The sequence below is a fragment of the Aquarana catesbeiana genome, linkage group LG09, assembly GCF_042186555.1.
Source record: "Aquarana catesbeiana isolate 2022-GZ linkage group LG09, ASM4218655v1, whole genome shotgun sequence".
NCBI lineage: Eukaryota > Metazoa > Chordata > Amphibia > Anura > Ranidae > Aquarana > Aquarana catesbeiana.
In genome coordinates this window covers 70,294,938-70,317,725 of record NC_133332.1, presented here as the reverse complement: position 1 = coordinate 70,317,725, position 22,788 = coordinate 70,294,938, and the positions used below count along the sequence as shown (strand labels likewise).

The 22,788-nt window shown below is 42.2% G+C and overlaps 1 protein-coding gene across 2 annotated transcripts; it reads left to right on the top strand.

Annotated features, from left to right (window-relative positions):
* The first annotated feature begins 334 nt into the window (after positions 1–334).
* Positions 335–21,829, top strand: LOC141107791 (F-box only protein 27-like). 2 transcript variants are annotated; one of them, XM_073598765.1, is made up of 8 exons: positions 335–470; positions 9,499–9,854; positions 13,555–13,629; positions 14,568–14,679; positions 14,753–14,848; positions 16,288–16,426; positions 18,558–18,646; positions 21,532–21,829. In XM_073598765.1, the coding sequence occupies exons 2-8, from the start codon at positions 9,521–9,523 to the stop codon at positions 21,692–21,694; spliced, it is 1,008 nt and encodes a 335-aa protein (XP_073454866.1). In that variant the 5' UTR covers positions 335–470; positions 9,499–9,520; the 3' UTR covers positions 21,695–21,829. The 2 variants fall into 2 exon arrangements, with proteins under 2 accessions (XP_073454866.1, XP_073454867.1); XM_073598766.1 differs by lacking the exon at positions 21,532–21,829 and having other exon boundaries at positions 18,558–18,854.
* The last annotated feature ends 959 nt before the right edge of the window (positions 21,830–22,788 follow it).

Here is a 22,788-nt window from a genome sequence, read left to right as displayed (position 1 = left end):
TCAGTGCCTAAGTCACCCCTTCCCTAAACCCAAGTCACGCCTTCTCTAAGCCCAACTTTGAATCTAACTTACGCCCACTCAAAAGCGGGCCGCTCCTGTTGTAATAGGGATGGGAGGAGGGCGGGGTTAGAGATTCCAGGATGAGCGTGCCGTTCAGTTAACAGAAAACGAAGTATCCAGTATTCCTGCCTCGGAGAAAGGAGCGCAGCCAGGACGCCCTGTGATAGGTCAAAGGATAGCACAATCGTGTTCGCCACGTTTCATTAGCCCCACCTCCCCTAATGGTGGGCTGGCAGTCTAGCGATGACACGTTCCGTTATAAAGCCGTTTGCGCACTTCTCCAGCAACCTGATTGGATGACAGCTCCGGGAGCGGGGCCAGTGAAAGCGATGGAGTTACTGGGATGGGCGGAGTTAGTATAGAACAGCTGATGATTATAGAAGGGAGGTCGAGATCCGGGCTGAATCCTGGTGAGTGGGAGGCTGTGTGTACATTCAGGACGATATCCTTGTTATTATTATGGGATGTGCACTGACATCCACTGTACTGTACTGAGTCTGGATTGCTTTATCAGTCAGTGCTGACTCTGTGTCCCCCTCTACAGGGTGTAGAGACCCCCCCCCCCCCTGGGGACATGTTCCAGGACTTTTTATTTATAAGCAGCCATGCTCATCTCTGGGAAGAGAAGCTGATTGGCTGGCTCCGCCTCAGTGACGTTCACCCAAAATTCACCCAAATTCAATGACCAGGAATTGATGGGCAGTGGGGAGGCGATCACATGCTGTGCCCCGGGGAGGGGGAAGAGTGACGCTTGTCATTAAAGTAGAAACAAAGGCATTTTTTTCTATTTTTGGATAGAGTGAGAAAGGTTTATTATTATTATTATTATTATTATTATTATATAAACCCATTTTATTTATTCTTTTCTTTATTTAATCATGGGTGTCCCATTGGGAAGATTTCCCTTCACTTCCTGTCCCATAGCCAAAACAGAGAGTCAAGGAAAATCCCTCGGAAGTTTGGGAATGTTGTCACCAGAACCAGTGTCCCCATTGGAAGATTTCCCTTCTATTCCTGCTCTGGTGACAACCCAAAAGTTGGGATTTTCTTTCCGCCCTCAGTGATAATATTAGATCAGACAAATAGAGAAGGTGAATTTTTGGGGGGAACAGACAGCAATAAAAACCTGAAAGGGGTTCTAATCCTTCTTTATTCTATCCAATGTTTTTTTTTTTTTTTAAGTTTGCCTTTAGTTATACTTTAACTGCTTCAATACTGGTCACTTTCACCCCCTTCCTGCCCAGGCCAGTTTTCAGCTTTTAGCGCTGTCACACTTTACATGGTCATGCAATGCTGTACTCATGTGAAATTTGTATCACCCCCCCCCCCCCCCACACACACACACACACACACACAATTGGAGATTTCTTTTGATGCTATTTAATCACCTCTGGGGTTTTTATTTTTTGGGGTAAAAAAAACATTTTTTCTTAGTTTTTGTTAGAAAATTTTGTAAATAGGTCATTTTTTTCCTTCACTGATGAGGAGACTCTAGTATGCCACACTGATGGGTGGCACTGATGGGCAGCACTTGCACTAGTATGCCTCACTGATGGGCACTGATTGGCACAGACAGGCATCACTTGCTGGGCACTGTTGGGGCTGCACTGTAATCGGGGCACTGATGATCAGTGTGCCAATTACTTGTACAGTCTCTGCTGCAAGGAGATGCCGCTGATCTGCTCCCCTCCCCTTACACTCTGTCAGTGTGAGGTGAGGAGAGCCAATAAACGGTACTTCCGCATTTACATATGATTGGCTGTGATTGGACACAGCCGATCACATGGGTAAAGAGCCATGTCATCACCTCTTTACCGACACACAGCGCACCTGCGATTGTCGCACTGCGCGGTGGCGCAAGAGCGGTGACACTGGGGCGACATCATATAACGTCGTCCCAGAACAAGAGCGGATCCCGCCCACTGTCATTTCCCTATACGGCAGGCAGGAGGAGGTTAAAGTGCATGTAAGCTCTAAATATACATTTATTTGCTCCCTTTGGTCTGCTAAATGTACAATTAAAGGTATTTTATTATATCTGTTGAAGGGGGGGGGGGGGGGGGGAATAGCTGTTGATCCTGCCAGAAATCTTCTGAGGTGATAGCAACCCAAAGGCTGAGAGTACAGGAAGTTATCAGTTGGCATTGTCCCTTCCTATTTCCATGGACTACAACCCCCCCCTCCAGTTTTAAAGAGGATAGGGAGGTATTATGTAGTCCTGACACACTCCCTGCCCTAGGGTGACCACACTGCTCAGTGGTCACTCCAGGATAGGAAGATAGTAAGGCTGCTTTCACAATGCTCTGTTGGTACTATGGTATCCCACGAATTCATCCCTGAATGAATAAATATAAATAAATAAATAAGACTTGTAGGGAAAAATATTTTCTGTACTGCAATACACCTCCCTCCTTACTTTAAAATCCCCTACTATTTCAATGTCATATTCTAAAGTGCAACCAATTTGAAACAGATAATTGTGCTATGTGCAAAGGCTCCTTTTTTCTTCTGTGTTAAAAATTCATATACCTATCATAACAAAGCCTCTTGTGCAAATGTCCGTGTTAAAGCGCTGAAAGGAAAAATAAAGTGCTGTTTTCACACTCTTGTGCTCGTGGTCAGACGTGCTCCCCTATTGAACACCTCACTCACCAATATTCCACGCCCCCTTAGATGCAGAGTCGTCTTGGCCAATCTAGGTGTCCTTCCAGCCCAAATAAACCAGGTAGCAGTGATATAGATTCTCTGAAAAAAGGACTGAGCTATGTGACGGAATAAGTCCAAAAATTTTGGCAAGTAGATTTTGATCAAATTGATCTTACCTACTGTACTCAGATGAAGGAAAGACCAGCTGGTGCTGTCGGGCATGGCTTCACCTGCTGGTAGCACTGTCAAGACATTTGGCATGCAGTACTGATGTCCACCAGCGGGCGTCTCCTGGCAGTCTGGAACTGTTAGGGGAGCTCTCTCCTGCTGGTGGTATTATTTGATCTTTGGGCCGCAGTACTGGTGCCCACCAGCGGGTGGTTCCTGGCAGTGTGGAGCCAACATCATCACCTGCGATCAGGCGTCACCTGAGCTTGATTGCAGGGGATGTGTGTAAATGCCCAGCAAGCACACACACTTTGCCTTGGTATATTCCTTGCGCCCTGACCTGATTCTGTGAGCTCTGAACCTGATCCCTGTACCTGGACCTTGTACCTGTACCCGTCCCCAGGGGTGTTGCTAGGTCTACAAAAGATCTGGGGCTGGAGCCCATAGCAGCGTAGTAAAGAAAGTCATACGCTTGGGCGGGCATGTATATACCATAATATATGTGTGTGTGTGTGTGTGTATATATATATATTCCCAGAGAGCCCCCTCCATACATCAGGGTCCCCAGAGAGCCCCCTCCATACATCAGGGTCCCCAGAGAGCCCCCTCCATACATCAGGGTCCCCAGAGAGCCCCCTCCATACATCAGGGTCCCCAGAGAGCCCCCTCCATACATCAGGGTCCCCAGAGAGCCCCCCCTCCCCTTGGGGACCCCTGCATAGACTCGGGGCTATGGGCCTCAGATTCGGGGCTATAGCCCCAAAAGCCACCTCCTAGCGACGCCACTGCCCGTCCCTCCTGTGATCCTGTTACCCTTACCTTTGCCTTACAGCCTGATCCATCCATCCTCTCCTTGTCCTGTTTGTTCCCTGTCCCCATCTGCTGACCTCCCGTTGATGACCCTGGCCTGGCTACGTTTATGATTCCGGAATTCCCCATTATATGTATATATCTGTCTATTACTATTATTTGTGTTTCTCTGTTTGTGGTTGGTTGGTTGCACACTGTATTATATTGGAGGTGGTTGTGTTTATATCATTCACTTATCTTAATAAGTCACTATACTTTCACTTATATACGTTTGGGTTTCCTCTGTTTTGCGCTCCACGCAGTTCTGGTCTCATCTGATACATGACAGGTGCATTGTCATATAAATAGGCTACAGCCTATCTTGTACCAGTCGGCTACATAGCCAGAGACATCGCATTGAACCACTACACCTTAAGCCTAGAACGCATGGGCCAAATGTCAGGCGACATCGGCTGGTTCAATAGAAACAGACGACTTTTGCGACGTGTGTATGGCAGCCAGTCCGACAGAAGCCGCCCGTTTGGCTGTAGAAGGGTCATGACCGAACACGGTTTGCCGACCAGCTCGGGAGTGTTCTAGCCAGGGGGCAGTCTCCCTGTCAGCAGGGGAGACAGCGGCACTAACATCGGATTGTTAGTACAGCGGCTGAACTGAACTGAGCTATCAGTTTACTAGTAGTGTGTACTAGTAGTCTGCACTAGGCCTAAGTATTTAAATCTGGTGACCTGCTGAAGAGGAGTAGATGCCATGATCAGCCGTTGATTTAATACCTGAGAAGGAGCCAAACATGTTGGTGATTTCCAACGCCGACAAGTGAGGTCATGGCGTCTCCCAGGTATAGCAGAACATCGTCCGCATAGGGTGAAATTCTTTCCACCCATTGACCCAGTGACGGACCCCTGATCAAAGCAGAGTCTCTAATTAGAATGGCTAGGGGTTTCATAGCTAAAGCGAATAGCCGTGGGGAAAGTGGGTAAGAAAATCTCAAAATTTCCCAGAAAAGTAATAGAGGGGACATCTTCTAAAAGGGACACTAGTTCTGGTGACCTTGGTGTCCCCAAGGAATTCCCTTAATTTCCAGGCATTTCCTCTCACTTTCTGTTTGGCTTTGGGACAGAAAGCGAAGGGAAATATCTGCAATGGGATACAGACGGCGAAAAAAAAAATCATCAGACAGGGGTTATAACCCTTCCTTGCTCTATCCAGAATGAAAAACAAAAATGTGGTTCAACTTTAACCAAAAATATCTATGGGAGGATCTGTGCTCTTCCATTTCAAAGGAATACATGCTCTTCACCAGATGAGTTAGAAGGAAATGTTTATATTGAAAGATGCAGGGTTGTTCCCCAGAAATACGCCTGTGAGCTTACCCATTTACACTATTTTTTGATCACCTGCAGATTTGGTAAGTTTACCCGCTTACAAAGAAATGAAGGGTCTATAATTGTTATCATAGGTGTTTTTTTTAAATGACAGGATATCAAATCCAGAAAAAACACATGATACATATGTTATAACTTGAGTTGCCGTTCAGTGAGTAAAATAAGTATTTGATCCCTTACCAACCAACAATATTTTGGCTCCTACAGACTGGCTACAATATGTGCTCATGGGGTACACAGATTAGTCCTGTCAATTTAACCACTTCAATACCGGGCATTTTCACCCCCTTCCTGCCCAAGCCAATTTTCAGCTTTCAGCGCTGTCACATTTTGAATAACAATTGCGCGGTCATACAACACTGTACCCAAATGAAATTTTTATCATTTTTTCCCCACTAATAGAGCTTTCTTTTGGTGGTATTTGATCACCTCTGCGGTTTTTATTTCTTGCGCTATAAACAAAACAAGAGTGACAAGTTTGAAAAAAACACAATATTTTTTACTTTTTGCTATAATAAACATCCAAATTTTTTTTTTCTTTAAACAAATTTTTTCCTCAGTTTAGGCCGATACGTATTCTTCTACATATTTTTGGTAAAAAATATCGCAATAAGCATATATTTATTGGTTTGCGCAAAAGTAATAGCGTCTACAAAATAAGGGGATAGATTTATAGCATTTTTATCAATTTTTTTTTTTGTTTTTTTTTTTACTAGTAATGGCGGCGATCTGCGATTTTTATCGTGACTGCGATATTACGGCGGAGACATCGGCCAATTTTGACACATTTTTGGGACCATTTACATTTATACAGGGATCTGTGCTATAAAAATGCATTGATTACTGTATAAATGTGACTGGCAATGAAGGGGTTAACCAGGAGGGGGCGCTGTAGGGTTAAATGCGTTCCTAAGGAGTGATTCTAACTGTGGGGGGAGGGGATTCACAAGGGAAGGAGACCGATCGGTGTTCCTCTGTACAAAGAAAACACCATCGGTCTCCTCCCATCTGACAGGACGTGGATCTGTGTGTTTACATTCACAGATCCATGGTCCTGCTCGGTTACCGGGCAATCGCGGGTGCCCGGCGGACATCGCGGCCGCCGGGCATGCGCACCGGGACCCGAGTGACGCGGCGCGTGCGCCCCCTAGGGATCTTGGAAGGCAGCACCGTCATATGACGGCAGCCCAGGATAACAGCTGCACCGTCCCGCCGTCATATGACGGTGAGCGGGCAGCAAGTGGTTAAGAAGGTGCCTCTAATGACATCTCTGTATAAAAGACCCCTGTCCACAGAATCTCTTTCTTCCATTCAAACCTCACCATCATGGGCAAGACCAAAGACCTGTCAAAGGACATTAGGGACAAGATTGTAGAACTGCACAAGACTGGAATGGGCTACAAGACCATCAGCAAGAAGCTTGGTGAGAAGGAGACAACTGTTGGAGTGAGTATTCATAAATGGAAGAAATACAAAATAACCATCAATCGCCCTGGGTCTAGATCTTCATGCAAGATTTTGTTTCATGGTGTAAGGATGATCATGAGAAAAGTGAGGGATCAGCCCAGAACTACCCAGGAGTTGTGAATGATCTCAAGGCAGTTGGGACCACAGCCACCAAACAAACCATTCCTAACACAATATGCCACCATGGATTGAAGTCTTGCAGTGCCCGCAAGGTCCCCCTTCTCAAGAATGCACATGTACAAGGTCATCTAAAGTCTGTCAATAACCAGCTAGAAAGAGCAAAATTTGAAAGGCACCAATTAGAACCAATAATATAAGAAAATACAAAAAGTTTATTTTATAGTAGCTTAAAAAACAATATGTGGGTTAAAATTCATACAAAATACATGTACATAACTTATACAGAAAACGAAAAAGTTTCCATCCATCAAAGAAGCATGAATGACAAGGATTTTTTTGATATTAGGCCATTGTCCCTTGAACTACCCCTGGCTGATGGGTCATCTGGGGAGGTCCTGGTGGTGCCTGCATATATTTGGGCTCCATTTCATACATTGTGAATTATACTTGTGAGTGCTATATTCCTCTATAGCTATATATTTTTGGTTTTGTTTTACTTGTTGGCCGTTATTTACCGTATTTATCGGCGTATAACACGCACTTTTTCCCCCCTTAAAATCAGGGGAAAATCGTGGGTGCGTGTTATACGCCGATCAAATATGATTCAAATATGGCGCAGAGACTGCAGGGACTCGGCGGAGTCAAGATACACATAGCCGAGTGTTCTCGGCTATTCTCGCCGCCGCTCACAGTCACGCCCAGTCCCGCCATTGGACCTGTGTTATGTCCATCATAGGGCGTGACAGTGAGCGGCGCCGAGAATAGCCGAAAATAGCCGAGAACACTCAGCTATGTGTATCTCAGCTCCGCCGAGTCTCTGCAGTCTAACCCACATATTGTTTTTTAAGTTGCTATACAATAAACTTTTTGTATTTTATTAAATTATTGGTTCCCATTGGTGCCTTTACAATGCTTTCCATAGTTTTGCTCTTTCTGTTCTGTTTTTGGGATGTGGCACCAATGTTATTGGGCAGCTAAGGCACATCTGAAATAATTGATCAGTGAACATCTACTTGGTTCAAACTCAGCTGCCAAGCCCCATTCACAACTCTGTATAGCATTCCCACATGCGTTTTTTTTTTTTAGCGGGGGGGGGGGGGGGGTGGGGGGCGTTTTGGAGCATTTTCACTCATCACACATAGGGCAGCCCATCTACCTGAATTGGCTAATTGGCTGTCCTACACACAGCAATCGCCCCAAAGAAGCTTCAGAACTTTTTTTTAGCGTGGAGCTTTGTGCATTTTTTACTGCAATTTTTGGTGCAGCGCATTTCTGAAATGAAAGGAAACTCACAGATGTGAATGGGGCCTCATTGTTCTTGTGTTACCGCACCAATTTCACTTTCAGGCCCAATTAACATCTAGCATAGTGGGAGCGCACATTTTGTGTCTTGTTTTGCCTGTGACACGCATAGGGTAGGCTGTTGATTTTAATTGGCTAAACTACATGTGGTTAATGGGACATTTTGGCGTTTTGTGGGCTGTGTGTTTTTTACTGTGCGTTTTGCAGCATTTGCCCCTCGTTTTTACACACATGGCAAAATGTGTGTTTGCTTCTGTGTTTGGTGTGCGGTTAACAATTAATGACACTAAAAGCGCAACTAACTGTAATTTTAGGTGTATAAACATGGCCATACACTATGCAATCTGATTGTATATTGTGTATTTAGTGAAAAGTGTGATCGGTGATTGCATTTCGTTTAAAAAAGTGCAGCTGGGAGTGGGTGGGTGGATGATGCAGGGTGTGTGCTAATGAGGTCAGCTGGTCAACTCCTTCCTGTGCCATGACCTACAGTCTGTAAGGAAGAAAGACATTACTAATGGAAACATCTGGAAACATGGATGAGGACAAGAAAAGAAAGTGACTGTAGATTTAATGGAAAGTTTAGATATTTCTGCAAAAAAAGTACATGAATGCTATATTGGTGCACAGGGGAGCTGGAATTTCGAAATAAAAAAGTGTACAAAAGGTGAACTTGCCCTTTAAGGATTTAGGGAAGATCTGTAAAGAAGAGTGGACCAAAATCCCTCCTGAGATGTGTACAAACCTGGTAACCAACTACAAGAAAAGTCTTACCTCTGTGCTTGCCAACAGGGTTTCTCCACCAAGTACTAAGTCGTGGTTTGCTTGGGGATCAAATACTTATTTTGCTCACTGAGCTGCAACTCAATTTATAACATTTGTGTCATATGTTTTTTCTGGATTGTGGTTAATATCCTGTTTCTATCATGTAAAATACACCTATGATAAAAATGATAGACCCTTAATTTCTTTGTAAGTGGGCAAACTTACAGAATCTGCAATGGATCAAATAATTATTTTCCCCACTGTAGTACCATACCATTCACCTGATTACAACTCCAACACATAGAGAAAACTGAAGAAGTTATTTTATGCATGAGAGTTAAAACTCTGTACCACCTAGTCAATATTCGGTACCTGGCCATTTGCTCCATTTGCTGGAAATGGAGCCAAAAGCAACACTTTGGATTTATTTACTAAAGCTGGAGAGTGCAAAATCAGGCTCACTTCTGCATAGAAACCAATCAGCTTCCAGGTTTTATTGCCAAAGCTTAGTTGAACAAGCTGGGGTTAGAAGCTGATTGGCTACCATGCACAACTGATCCAGCCTTAGTAAATTTCCCCCATATTCTTTGTTAGCCAGCCCTTCTATATTCCCATTTTTCACCTGGAAACAAGGCAGACAAGTTCCGTCAGTCCCAGTACAAGGTGCATGTTTATGTACACTAAATTACAAAATGGTTGCAATGTTCTTGTTTTGTACCTAGATAAGAATTGGTGTTTTTATTTTTGCACATATTTACATACATATCTTCTGTCACAGAGTACCTGATTTGAACTTTGGCATGGGCCAACAAAGCTCCCATCAGGAAGAGCCACTTCCAAAATATACCTCCTTCAGCGACAATATATATATTAAAGATTTAGATCAACTTCCAGATGAGGTGCTACTTTTGATCCTCAGCTATGTGCCAGCAAGGGACTTGGACTACTGTAGGTGTGTGAGCCGTCGTTGGAAGTGCCTTGTTGACTCTCCCACAATTTGGAGAATAAAATGCCAGCGGATGAACAGAAGGGATGTGCTTCACGTGGCTGATATGTGTCAAAACACTCCCTGGAAGAGACTTTATATGGCGAAACCCTTCTCCAGGAACTTAGTGCTCAATCCTTGTGGTTCAGGTAAGACGTTGAGCTAAAGTGGTTGAGTCTTAAATAGGTAAGACAGCGGGGGGTTGACGACACTACCAAGAACAGGCCACGTTGAAAACAAAGAAGCCTTATTATTGGGGATGTCTACCTTCAGTGTTCATTTTTGCAAACAAGCTCAGAGTCCAAGTCAAAATCATGATCCAGTGTATTATGTGTATATCTCTCAAAGGTTCTATTGGCAAGTTTTCCCTTTAGTATAGTAAGCCATATTCATGTGAATGTGTTCTGTACCGTTGAAGACATTTTTACTACTCATCCTTGGCCAAGTGGCTTCCTTACTTCAAATAAGTGTCGACAACATACCCCAGCATTGGGCAACTCAATCACTGCCTGTCATTCGCATATGTCATTTATCATCTTCGCTCTGGAGATTTGATGAAAATTCATATATGTGATCAGAAAACTGCACTCTGTAGGCTCAGGGTCTCTCCTCTCCCTAGGCTGCAGGAGAAGACTATTCATGGTCATGGACCACCAGGCATCCACATAAAAGTCCTCCAAAACAAAAAAGAGCTGCCTACCTTTAAAAGACACTGTAAATTTATTATAAATTGGAAGAATGCAACATTCAAAGTCCTCCCAGTGCAATGGCTACTGGCACATTTGCTGCCATCCCTGGCTCTTAGTCATAGACTCTATGACTAAGCTCCAGTGATGGAGGGAAATGCATCAGGTAGCCACTGCACCAGGTGGACTTTGAATGTTGCATGCTTATGAACAACAAGGTGAACAATAATTCACATAACCATTAGGCACGTAATGCAAATGATTAATAACTGTCCCAGACTTAATGGCATTATGGTGATTGGATTATGTAAATTAGAACAAGGTGACTTCACAACCTTTATACCTTGCCTTGTGTTCTGGGACAGTCAACATTGGCCTTGACACATTCCATGGCAATTGGATTAAGGCAACTGAGTTGAACAGGGGCACAGTTACCTGTGTGGGTATAAATGCTGGGGTATGTTCTTGACACTTGGGAAGCTACATAGTTGAGCGACAAAACACATTCCATAATACTAAACAAGTACAGATGAATGTGACTAACTACTTCTAGATATACTATCACCTCAAAAAATGAAAACCTTCAGTAGTTTGTGGATTTTGCATTGATGTCTTTATTGTACCTTATACACAATTTATCAAAGGAACGTGATGCATGTTTATTCACCTGCTGACTTAAAGAGACCATGTCGTCAGACCATTCATCAAGCGTGGTATGTACTTGTAAAAGCCTTCTTTGTGTAGACATGCAAAAGCATGGTAAGTGTTGCTGGGCACTACAATCTTCAATGTGATGTCGGAAACAACAGTACTTTGTGTTTTAGACTATGTCCCATGACAGCACACGTGAGAGATTTAACAGATATCTTATGGGTGGGAAATTAAAGTTAAAACTTTCCATCCAAAGGCTGCCTCCAGATCTACATCCAGTCTGTAGTGCTGGCCAAAAGTATAAAAATGTGACCACAGTGTGGCTTTTTATATATGATCCACTGTAGCCTTGGTCCAAGAAGTGGAGATCGATCTAGTAGAAGGTGCTTCAGCTCTCCTTTTTTTGGGGGTGGGCGGGGGGAGGGTTAGTGGGGGGGTTAGTAATGGCTGTATAACTGCAAAGGATGCCTTGGGTGATTCACCTGTCCATTTTGATTCTAGATGCTTCATGGTCTTTATTTCTGCCCTGGAACTCTACTAAATTATTTTTGACTTTTCTCAAAGGCTTTGTGACCTACAGCTACTTGAACAAGCACCTTTCCACATCCAATTTGCAAAAGTCTTCTTCAATTAGGTTTAGAATGAATCTTTATTGAGTGATGTTTGAGTCTGAACTGCAGATGCACAAGTTTTGTGCCCTAGGTATACAGCTATTTTAAAATCTTTTTTGGAATACTGGGTGAATAAGTATGTTAGTTGGCATCCTTTACATTCTTGGTTATCATGCAGAATCCTTTCCAAAGCAGATTCATCTTTGAATACAGGCGGTCCCCTAGTTAAACATCCGACTTACAAACGACTCCTACTTACAAACGGAGGGAGACAACAGGAAGTGAGAGGAAATCTACCTCTATGAAGAAATTCATTCCTGGAAGAGTTATTATGGGGAAAAGGTACCTCCACTGATGATTTATCACCAAGGCTTGTTTCCACAACAACCCAAAATTTTCAAAATCCAATTGTCATTGGGACAGAAAGTGAGGTGAAATCTTCTGAACAGGGGCACAGACAGCAAAACAAATGTTACAGGGGTGTTAACCCTTCCCTATGCTATCCAAAAAGCTTAAAAATAGTTTTTTTGGCTGAAGCTACACTTAAAAAATTTACCTGTTCCGACTTACAAACAGATTCAACTTAAGAACAAACCTTCAGACCCTATCTTGTTTGTAACCCTGGGGCCGCCTGTATACCATTTCCATCTTGCATTTCTTGTACTTCACGAATCAGCTGCGATGTTTCAGATCGATAACAGTCCTGAAAATTCCATTTGGTTGGAGGACCAAAGATATTGTTGCATAAAATCCTCTGCATTACTCCATATGAGCCATCTTGGGCATTTGATTTTCGTGTATACCTGCGATGTAAGCAATTTTAACCATAAATGTAGTTGAGTGGGGATTTCTGCATTATGAGTATGTTTGTTTGTTTGTTTGTTTGTTTTATTCTTCCATGTCCTAGTTTATCTGACCTATGGGGGATTGAGGAATTGTATGTGCTGGAAGAGCAAGTACCCAGGAGGAGTGGTTGAGATATTTTATCACCCAACCATGATATGGGGGTTCATTGGGGTACGGTGTTCTGGCATTTGGGAAAGGAGCACTTTATGCTGAATAGATATGGTCAGTTTGGCACATTTGGAATGTGGGAATTGTAAGCACCTTATAATTATATTATGTTACATGGTGTGTATGGATAATACTGCACTATTGAATTTTCTTAATTTTGAGAACCACTGATAAAAAGAGGAAAAACAGAGATCTACTGGAACGTGTTTGGAGCAATATAAATTATAAAAAGTTTGAGGTCTGGTAAGAATACAGGCAGAAGGGGTGAAGGAGTCGCAGAGTATTGGCGATATCACTGCATGGTGTTATACATAAAATAGAAGCACATATTTTTGGAAGTTGTGAATGATGTTGTGTAGATGGTATTTCACTATGTAAGTTTTCTTTTTGGGGGGGAATCATGAGAAAAGAAGTTTTTTTTAAATTTTTTTTTTTTAAAGAAGACACTAAGGCGTTGAGAGCGATATATTTTTGCTGACCCAATACTAATATATGGATCAATCAATCCGGTAGGAGTCTAGGTGAGTGAATCTTCTGAATTTACGTACCTGAAAGGGGACTTAATGGATTGTTCTTGAGTATTTAAAGCGCTGGGCAATTTTGAAAATTTTAGATCATAGGTGTTTCTTCTGCAGCTGTCCTAACCTTGCATTTGTAACAAAAATGGTTTGGCATTTGATTCCTACAGTTAAGAACTAAGCCTCCTTCCTTGATTCAGAGGTATGTTTGTGATTCTATGTACTATATTCTTTGAAAGAGAAGGGGAATAACCAGCCGTATCAGGGAGGAAAAAAAAAGGAGCCAAAGGACCTCCCATATGGTAGTACTCCCGCCCATTTAGGTGTTATCCTAAAATGTATTAAATCTCTATTTCCTGATCCTCGCAGGTGGGCCATTTGTCAACTATGCTGTCATGGGACGTAATGGAAGAATATTTTGTGGAAAAGACATAAGCACTACTAGTAAGCATTTCAAGTGTTTTTATTTATCTGGAATTTTAAGGCTGGGGACAGGGTCTCTTTAAACTGGTTGTATACCGCTGAACGTTGTTTTTCTTTTTTTTTTTTTTTTTTTATTCTTCCTGCAAGGTAAAGTCCTAATGTGCTAGTATGCATCACATACTAGCAGATTATATAAAAATTATCTTAAAACGAAGCTGTTCCAGAGTGGCAATGTCAGCGCTGCAGCTGCTTCCATTTTCACTCCTCTTGCTTCCGGGTTCACGGATAACGTCACTCTCACGTTTGCGCGTGGGAGCTGCCGATCACAGCGCAGGGCTTTGAAGGAATGGCATCAGTAGCCGTTCTTTCAGAGGGCATGCGCCAGTCATGTCACTGGCTGCATGTAATGTAAATATCTCCTAATTTACCCTACCTATAGGTAAGCCTTATTATAGGCTTACCTGTAGGTAAATGTCAGCAGAGGAAGTTTACTTCCTCTTTTAAAGCCTAACTCCATCCAAAAAAAATGGATAGAGTTCAACTGTCAGTTTTTTTACATTTGTGACCACACCGGGAAAATATTACTTATTATATTACTTTTGGTTGCTGTAACACAGGGCTTGACAAATCCCAGGCGCCATGACGACTAGAAATTGTGTCCTGGCAGCTGGGTTCACACCTGTGTGTACTGAAATCGCAATGTCTTTCCTGGTTTCTGTGCAATTTCAGCAGAGGTGCGATTTTGTCGCTCGCTCGCTTCACAAGAAATGCATTAAGGTAAAAAAATGTTTAAGCTTTAGAAACAATTTCATGTCTTAAAGGTAAAAAAACAAAACAAAATAAAACTTTTTTGGCTAGAGTTGGGGTAGCCAACATGCCAAATCCTACTATCCAGCGCTGCGTTAACGTGAAAAGGAATTTGGCATTGAGGCATAAAATTTGTTCACTTCCATCTGCAGAACTATTGCAGCATTGGGACATCAAAAATGGAGGAGATGGCTGGGCAGTAGAAAGGAGCCGCGTTGCGTTAGAAGATGGAGAGAGCCCGACCTGCTTTGTCACCTCCTATGGGTAAGTGTTCAGCTCACCCTTTGTAGAACATCAGCCAGAACCATCTCTGACCCTTCTGTATGTCTCTACACAGGTGGTGTGAGAAGCAACAGATCATAGATCTGGTGAAAGAAGGGTTATGGGAACACTTTCTGGATGTTCACCAACCACCCATCTGCATCTCTGATTGGTATGTTTTCTGTCTCCTATGTTAAATGAATGCTCTTTATGTTTTCACACTTTACCAGAGTTAACCAAATATTCTTTTCATGCAATAAGGGCTCATTCACATGTACGTCAATACCCTGCATTTAGGCAGCATCTGTGATACTAAAGGATTTTTTAATAATAACAAATATGTCATACTTACTGTACCTGCTCTGTGCAATGGTTTTGCACAGTGCAGCCCCAATCCTCCTCTTCTGGAGTCCTGCGCTGGAGCTGTGGGCTCCTCCCCTCTGCTTAGTGCCCCCATAGCAAGCTTCTTGCTAAGGGGGCAATTGTGCATGCTCGCTCCCAAGCCCTGTTCTGTGTGTCCATTGACACACAGAACGGAGCTCAGCCCCACAGCCCCCCCACTCTGTCCTCACTGGCTGTGATCAACAGCAGTAGGGAAGCCACTGGTCCTTGCTTCTGTGCTGAGCCAATGAGGGAGAAAGCCGGAAAGAGCAGTTGGTCTCATGCACATCATTGAGTCGAGATTAGGCTTGGGCTGGGGACCGAGTTGCCCACAGGTTTTTTTCACCTTCAGCCTTTAGAACCACTTTAACTCCTTCACGCCGACCGTATGCAAATATGCATCCTCGACTTGAAGGGGTTATACCAGGGTGATGCCTGGTGATCACCCCAGTACCGTTTTTTAGAGCCAGCAGTTGGCTTTTTTGGGATAACAACCGATGCAGCTAAGAAGCCACTCAGCTGTTATCTCAAGCAGCGGCAGGGAACACCCCCCCCCCTCGCTGTCATGACATCACTTCCGGTTTACAGAAGACTTAAAGGTGCCAAAATGTAAAAAATCGACAGTATTCAAAACAGCCAAACTTGTCATTCTGAATACTTTTAAGAGCAAAGGAGGGACTCCAGATCCCTCCATAAAGAGTACCTGTCACTGCCTATTACTGTCACAATGCATGTTTACATTCCTTCTGACAGCAATAAAAGTGATCAGAATTTTTTTTTCAAAGGGACCGTGTAAAATAACTAAATAAAAATATTTTTAAAGCGTCCCATCCCTCAGTGGTCGCGTGCAGAAGCGAACACATACGTAAGTTGGGACTGCAAATGTAAACAGCGTTCAAACCACACATGTGGGGTATTGCCGCAATTGTTAGATTGAGAACAATAATTCTAGCACAAGACCTCCTCTGTAACTCTAAACTGGTAACCTGTAGAAATTTTTAAAGCGTCCCCTTTGAAGATTTTTAAGTACCGTAGTTTGTCGCCATTCCACGAGTGTGCGGAATTTTAAAGCATGACTTGTTAGGTATCTATTTACTCAGCGCAACATCATCTTTCACATTATACAAAACAATTGGGCTAACTTTACTGTTTTTTTTTTTTTTTTAGTTCATGAAAGTGTATTTTCTCAAAAAAAATAAATTGCGTTTGGAATGCTTTTTTTTTGTGTAGGTATGGTGGGCGACATGACTGTGGCTGTGTGTATAGTCTGAAGGTCCAACTGCTGGCTGTTGATAAGATAGCTGTGCTCCAAGAGTTCGCCATAACACCAGATCCTATTCCACAGTGGAATGATGAAAAGTACACTCAGGTCTGTGCATGGAAATATACTTCTGAAATGTTGTATTTGTATGGGTTACATGACCTCATTGTGGTGCGTCTTTTCGTAAAATATGCTTTGTAGAAGGAGGAATCGGATTTAGAGTTAGTAAAATGTGACTTGGTCATATGACCCTGGCATATACAATGCTGTTTGGCTGAGCTCTGTTGATGGGACGGAGACACTGATGACACCGGAGGATTCCAAATCCAGTGTGTTCTCCTAAATTGTGGTGGCAAAAAATTGTGGTGCTGTAATACAGCCCAAAGGAATAGCTACCCAGACCAGAACCTACATTTAATGTCTGCTACAGCAAGAATACTGGTTTGCAAAGCAATATTTGACATGTGATACAATGATTAGGGATAAAGTTTGCTACTAGAAAAAAATGACCTTAACCATTTAAGAACCAGCTTGCAATACCCATTCATTACCAGATCATTTTGCAGTTTTAAAATGGTTCTAAAGGCAGGTTTTTTTACCTTAATGCATTCTTTGCATTAAGGTAAAAAAACTTCTTATATATATATCTGAGCACTATCTTGATCCAGCTATGTGCATGAGAGCAGTGGCTCTCCCAGGTCTCTCTCTCTCCTCATTGGCTCACACTGCTGTCAATCACAGCCAGTGAGCTTATGAGGAGAGAGTATAAATACAGCTGTTCTTTGAAGCCCTTAGGTTTGTTAGAGAACCTTAGTGAACAAACTGCATCATGGAAGCCAAGGAACACACCAGACAGGTCAGGGATAACGTTGTAGAGAAATTTAAAGCAGGGTTAAGTTATAAAAAAAATATCCCAAGCTTTGAACATCTCACGGAGCACTGTTCAATCCATCATCTGAAAATGGAAAGAGTATGACACAACTGCAAACCTACCAAGACATGGCTAACCACCTAAACTGACAGGCTGGGCAAGGAGAGCATTAATCAAAGAAGCAGCCAAGAGGCCCATGGTAACTCTGGAGGAGCTGCAGAGATCCACAGTTCAGGTGGGAGAATCTGTTCACAGGACAACTATTAGTCGTGCACTCCACAAATCTGGCCTTTATAGAAGAGTGGCAAGAAGAAAGCCATTGTTGAAAGAAAGAAGAAGTCCCGTTAGCAGTTTGCGAGAAGCCATGCGGGGGACACAGCAAACATGGCGAAGAAGGTGCTCTGGTCAGATGAGACCAAATTTGAACTTTTTGACCTAAAAGCAAAAGGCTATGTGTGGCAGAAAACTAACATTGCACATCACCCTTAACACAACATCCCCACCGTAAAACATGGTGGTGGCAGAACCATGTTGTGGGGATGTTTTTCTTCAGCAGGGAAGCTGGTCAGAGTTGATGGGATGCTGGGAAAATACAGGGCAATCTTAAAAGAAAACCTGTTGGAGTCTGCAAGACTTGAGACTGGGGTGGAGGTTCACCTTTAAGAAGGACAACAACCCTAAACATACAGCCAGAGCGACAATGGAATGGTTTAGATCAAAGCATATTCATGTGTTAGAATGGACCAGTCAAAGTCCAGACCTAAATCCAATTGAGAATCTGTGGCTAGAAAATTGCTGTTCAGACGCTCTCCATCCAATCTGACAAGAGCTTGAGCTATTTTGCGAAGAAGAATGGGCAAAACATTCTCTCTCTAGATGTGCAAAGCTGGTAGAGACATCCCCAAAAAGACTTGCAGCTGTAATTGCAGAGAAAGGTGGTTCTACAAAGTATTAACTCAGGGGGTGCTGAATACAAATGCACGCCACACTTTTCACATATGTATTTGAAAAGAAATTGGAAAACCGTTTATCATTTTCCTTCTACTTCACAATTATGTGCCACTTTGTGTTGGTCTATCACATAAAATCCCAATAAAATACATTTACGTTTTTGGTAACATGACAAAATGTGGAAAATTTCAAGGGGTATGAATACTTTTTCAAGGCAGTGTATATAAGAAAGGCTTTGACGTCAGGGTCTCTATGCCACATGATACAGAGGGTGCAGATAGACACATACATTGCATAGATCACAGGAAATGCGACTGATTTTCTGATGGTAGCACACATGATACTACAATTCAGACACATATGCAATAGCCATACACTTGTTCATACAAGCTTTAAAACAATACTGTCTCTTTACAGGTTTCTCATGAGTTTCGTGGGTATGGACCCGGGGTACGCTATGTGAAGTTTATGCACAAAGGAAAGGATTCGCAGTTCTGGAAGGGACGGTACGGCGCCCGAATCACCAACTCTTCAGTAATAATAAAGTATGAGAACATTGAACCATGCTGCTCATAAACATGCCACTCTTACTGGCTTCGCACTGACATTACCTGTGGTCCTCCATCTACTGTGGCATGGAGCAGTGATGGTGTGTAAAGTATATGCAAAGGGAGCAACCTGGCTTTATCCTAATAAAGTTTCTTCAGTTAAAGGTTAATTTCTGTTAGGCTGTTGTGGGTTTCTGTACTTTGTTGTACTCAGTAAACCCAAGATCGCTTAAAATTTATATAGCCATTTTTACTTGGGGTGTGTCCTTGTTCTACTATTAAAATTTTTTTTTTTTTTTTTTTTTTTTTTTTTAACCAGGACCAGTTTTAAAAAATTTCTCCTCCAAATTAAACCAACCCAACCCCTATATTAAGGCTTAAAACCGACTACAAAAAAATGTTGAATCCAAATTATAATTCCTTTAGCAACAACAAGGACAAGCTGCATTAGGAATAAAAAAACAAATCACTACCTACACGGTCATTATATTATAATATTAATACTTTCTCTATATGAAATTGTGACCTGAGAATATAAGACATTTAATATATTAAAGGGTAAGTTCACCTTTGAAATGTTGAGCTAACTCCAAATATCATGGCCACCCCTCTGGACCCTGCTGCATAATAGTAGCACCCTATAGACATGTGCACTGCCGAAAAATGTGTTCGTTTTTGTTTCATTCTTTCTTTTTTGGGTCATTCATTATGATCGAAAATTTGTTATTTTGAATAAATTTGCAACTTCAGAAAAGTTCCAACTCGTTTAGATGCGGTATTCGTTATTTCGATAAATTCGTAAAAATCTAAAAACAAGAACGAAAATCGGAAAATTAAAAAATCCGAATTACTAAATTGAACTAACAATTCAATTAAAGGTATTGGAATTTCCTTTCAAATTTGGCATTAGTGAGCGTAACGAATACAAATTTATCTGAAGTTACGAATTATCTGAAATAACGAATGCCGCATCTAAACTAATGGAACGTAACAAATTAATACGAATAAATAATAATAATAATAAAAAAGTATTATTCATTCTTATTAATCTGTAAAGTTTCATTAAGATTCATTCACTAACAGCCAAATCTGAAAGCAAATTCCAATACCTATAATTTAATAGTTAGTAATAGTTATTATTAGTTGGTTATTATTATTTTGGATTTTCTGGTTTTCAGATTTTCGAATTTCAGGATTTTAGTTGAATTTTCAGAAAAATTCGTTAAATGCGTTTTCGTTAATTCAAATATTTCCAAATTAACAAATTTGTCGAATTGTAACTAAAAATGAATTAGTAATGAAACTAATTGCACATCTACCACCCTATAAGTATAGCGGTCCATACACTACACCGCAATATCCAACCTCCGAGTGAGTATCATAATGCTTACAATGGCAGGTGATGATTAATCAGTGCAGTCACGTCACTGCATTGACCAATGAGAAGTGGTTACGAGGCTCGTTCTTCTGGCAAGGTGTCCCAGATGAAAGAAACCCTTCTCATCAGTTAGCGTGGTCACATGGTTGTGCTGAGTAATGCAAACTTGACATTGCAAGCATTATAATGGATACTTACTCCAGGGCTGTGTATTGTGGTATACGGAGTGCTACCCCAGTAGCAAATGGCATCACAGCTGATATGCACAGCAGGGTTCAGAGGGGTGGCCAGGATATTTGGAGTTAGTTCACCTTCTTTTCATTTTTTCTAAAACAGTGAACTCACCCTTTTAAAGGGTAACTCCACTTTCGTGGAGAAAAAAAAACCTAATATAGTGTATACAATAACACAAGTCATATTGTAATTGAATGTTATTAAAAATGATCTTTCCCATTCAATCTATATCTCTTTAATTTTCTGTAAAACTCAATGCAATATGGCTGCCTGGAGATGTTCTGTATACAGAATGTGTATAGGACGCCCCCCAGAAATGTCATTTCCTGCTTTTGTGATTGGCTTACTGATTTTTCCAGAAGTCTGCACAATACAAATCAGATTTTGAGCCTCCCCATCATCAAAAATTTCCTTTTTGGTGAGATACGTTCAAAGGGAGTTCCCATATAAAGGGATACAGACCCTGCAACTTGCTTCTTTAACCGCCGACCGCCTCACGCAGATATACTGCGGCAGAAGGGCTCGTACAGGTAAAACCACGTACCCCTTTAAGAGGCGCGCGCCCGCGGCAAGCTCCGTGAGTCGGGTCACGGGGCCCGCGGACTCGATCGCCGCGGAGATACCGCGATCGCCTCACGGGGAGGAAGAACGGGAGATGCTAATGTAAACCGCATCTCCCCATTCTGCCTAGTGACAGTGTCACTGGATCTCTGCTCCCTGTCATCGGAGCAGAGATCAGTCACATGTCACACACACAGCCCATCCCCCTGACAGCTAGAAACACGCCCCTAGGATACACTTAACCCCTACACTGCCACCTAGTGGTTAACCCCTTCACTGCCAGTGTCATTTACACAGGAATCAGTGCATTTGTATTATATAGTCCCAAAAATGTGTCTCAAATGTCTGATGTGTCCGCCATAATGTCGCAGTCACAATAAAAATCGCTGATCGCCGCCATTTAAAAAAAAAAATTAATAAAAATGCCATAAATCTATCCCCTATTTTGTAAATGCTATAACTTTTGCGCAAACCGATCAATAATCGCTTATTGCGATTTTTTTTTTTTTTTTTTTTTTTTTTTTTTTACCAAAAATATGTAGAAGAATACGTATCGGCCTAAACTGAGGGAAAAAATAGTTTTTTTATATATTTTTGGGGGATATTTATTATAGCAAAAAGTAAAAAATCGTTTTTTTTCAAAATTGTCGCTCTTTTTTTGTTTTTATAGTGCAAAAAATAAAAAGCGCAGGGGTGATCAAATACCACCAAAAGAAAGCTCTATTTGTGGGAAAAAAAGGACGTCAATTTTGTTTGGGAGCAACGTTGCACGACCGCGCAATTGTCAGTTAAAGCGACGCAGTGCCGAAGGGGGTAAATTCTTCCGGAACTGAAGTGGTTAAAGCCCTGCAGGTGCAGCAGCTGATTAATAATTATAAAACCACTCCCATACAGGTTCACTTGGCACATGGACACAGACAAACAGCTATTCCTTCAGGTTAACAAAGGCAGGAATCTGCAACAAAGTTTGGTAAAATCCTTGCAATGTACATAGATCACCCAGAGGGGAGTGTTTTTTTTCTCAACAAAAGTGGAATTACTCTTTAAGTCATTGCTTTCCTCTTAAAGGGAAAATAAACCTATTTTTTTGGTGACTTTACAATAAGGCCCAGTGCCTGGGGTCCATCGGTGTCTTCCCACAGCTGGTTCTTCTTACTGCTGTGGGTCCCGTGGCACCATTTTGGATATGGGAGCGACTGACTTCCTGAGGAATCGCAGCATGATGATTGCATGGGGCTGCGGGGCTGGTGCTGCAGCCTCTTGGGACATGTGACGTATCTCAGAAGGCTGCTGGTGGGGTGTGCCTAAGTGCACGTCATTCTTGCTTGGACAAGAATTGAGAAAGTGGTAATGAGCACCTTTCGAAAAAGGTACCCGCTCCCCATAATAAAAAAATCAAGCCTTGGGGACAGAGGTGGGGAGTTGAATAAGCGTCACTTTCACTGTTGAGTGAAGATACGCTTTAAATAAGTTCTGTGGTCTTTGAGACTGATACACACAATAGGTGTAGCAATACACTGGTTGATAGCATACCATTGGAAATCCTCTTCAGTCCCTCTAATGCCCCGTACACACGGTCGGATTTTCCAACGGAAAATGTGTGATAGGACCTTGTTGTCGGAAATTCCGACCGTGTGTAGGCTCCATCACACATTTTCCATCGGATTTTCCGACACACAAAGTTTGAGAGCAGGCTATAAAATTTTCCGACAACAAAATCCGTTGTCGGAATTTCCGATCGTGTGTACACAAATCCGAAGCACGAAGTGCCACGCATGCTCAGAATAAATAAAGAGATGAAAGCTATTGGCTACTGCCCCGTTTATAGTCCCGACGTACGTGTTTTACGTCACCGCGTTCAGAATGATCGGATTTTCCGACAACTTTGTGTGACCTTGTGTATGCAAGACAAGTTTGAGCCGACATC

What these genes read in the sequence shown, in the direction of transcription:
- LOC141107791 (XM_073598765.1), top strand. Translation starts at nt 9,521, where the DNA reads ATGGGCCAACAAAGCTCCCATCAGGAAGAGCCACTTCCAAAATATACC. An exon ending in GCTCAATCCTTGTGGTTCAG is followed by an intron (nt 9,855 to 13,554) that starts GTAAGACGTTGA and finishes TGATCCTCGCAG; the next exon opens with GTGGGCCATTTGTCAACTAT. An exon ending in AAAAGACATAAGCACTACTA is followed by an intron (nt 13,630 to 14,567) that starts GTAAGCATTTCA and finishes TTCCATCTGCAG; the next exon opens with AACTATTGCAGCATTGGGAC.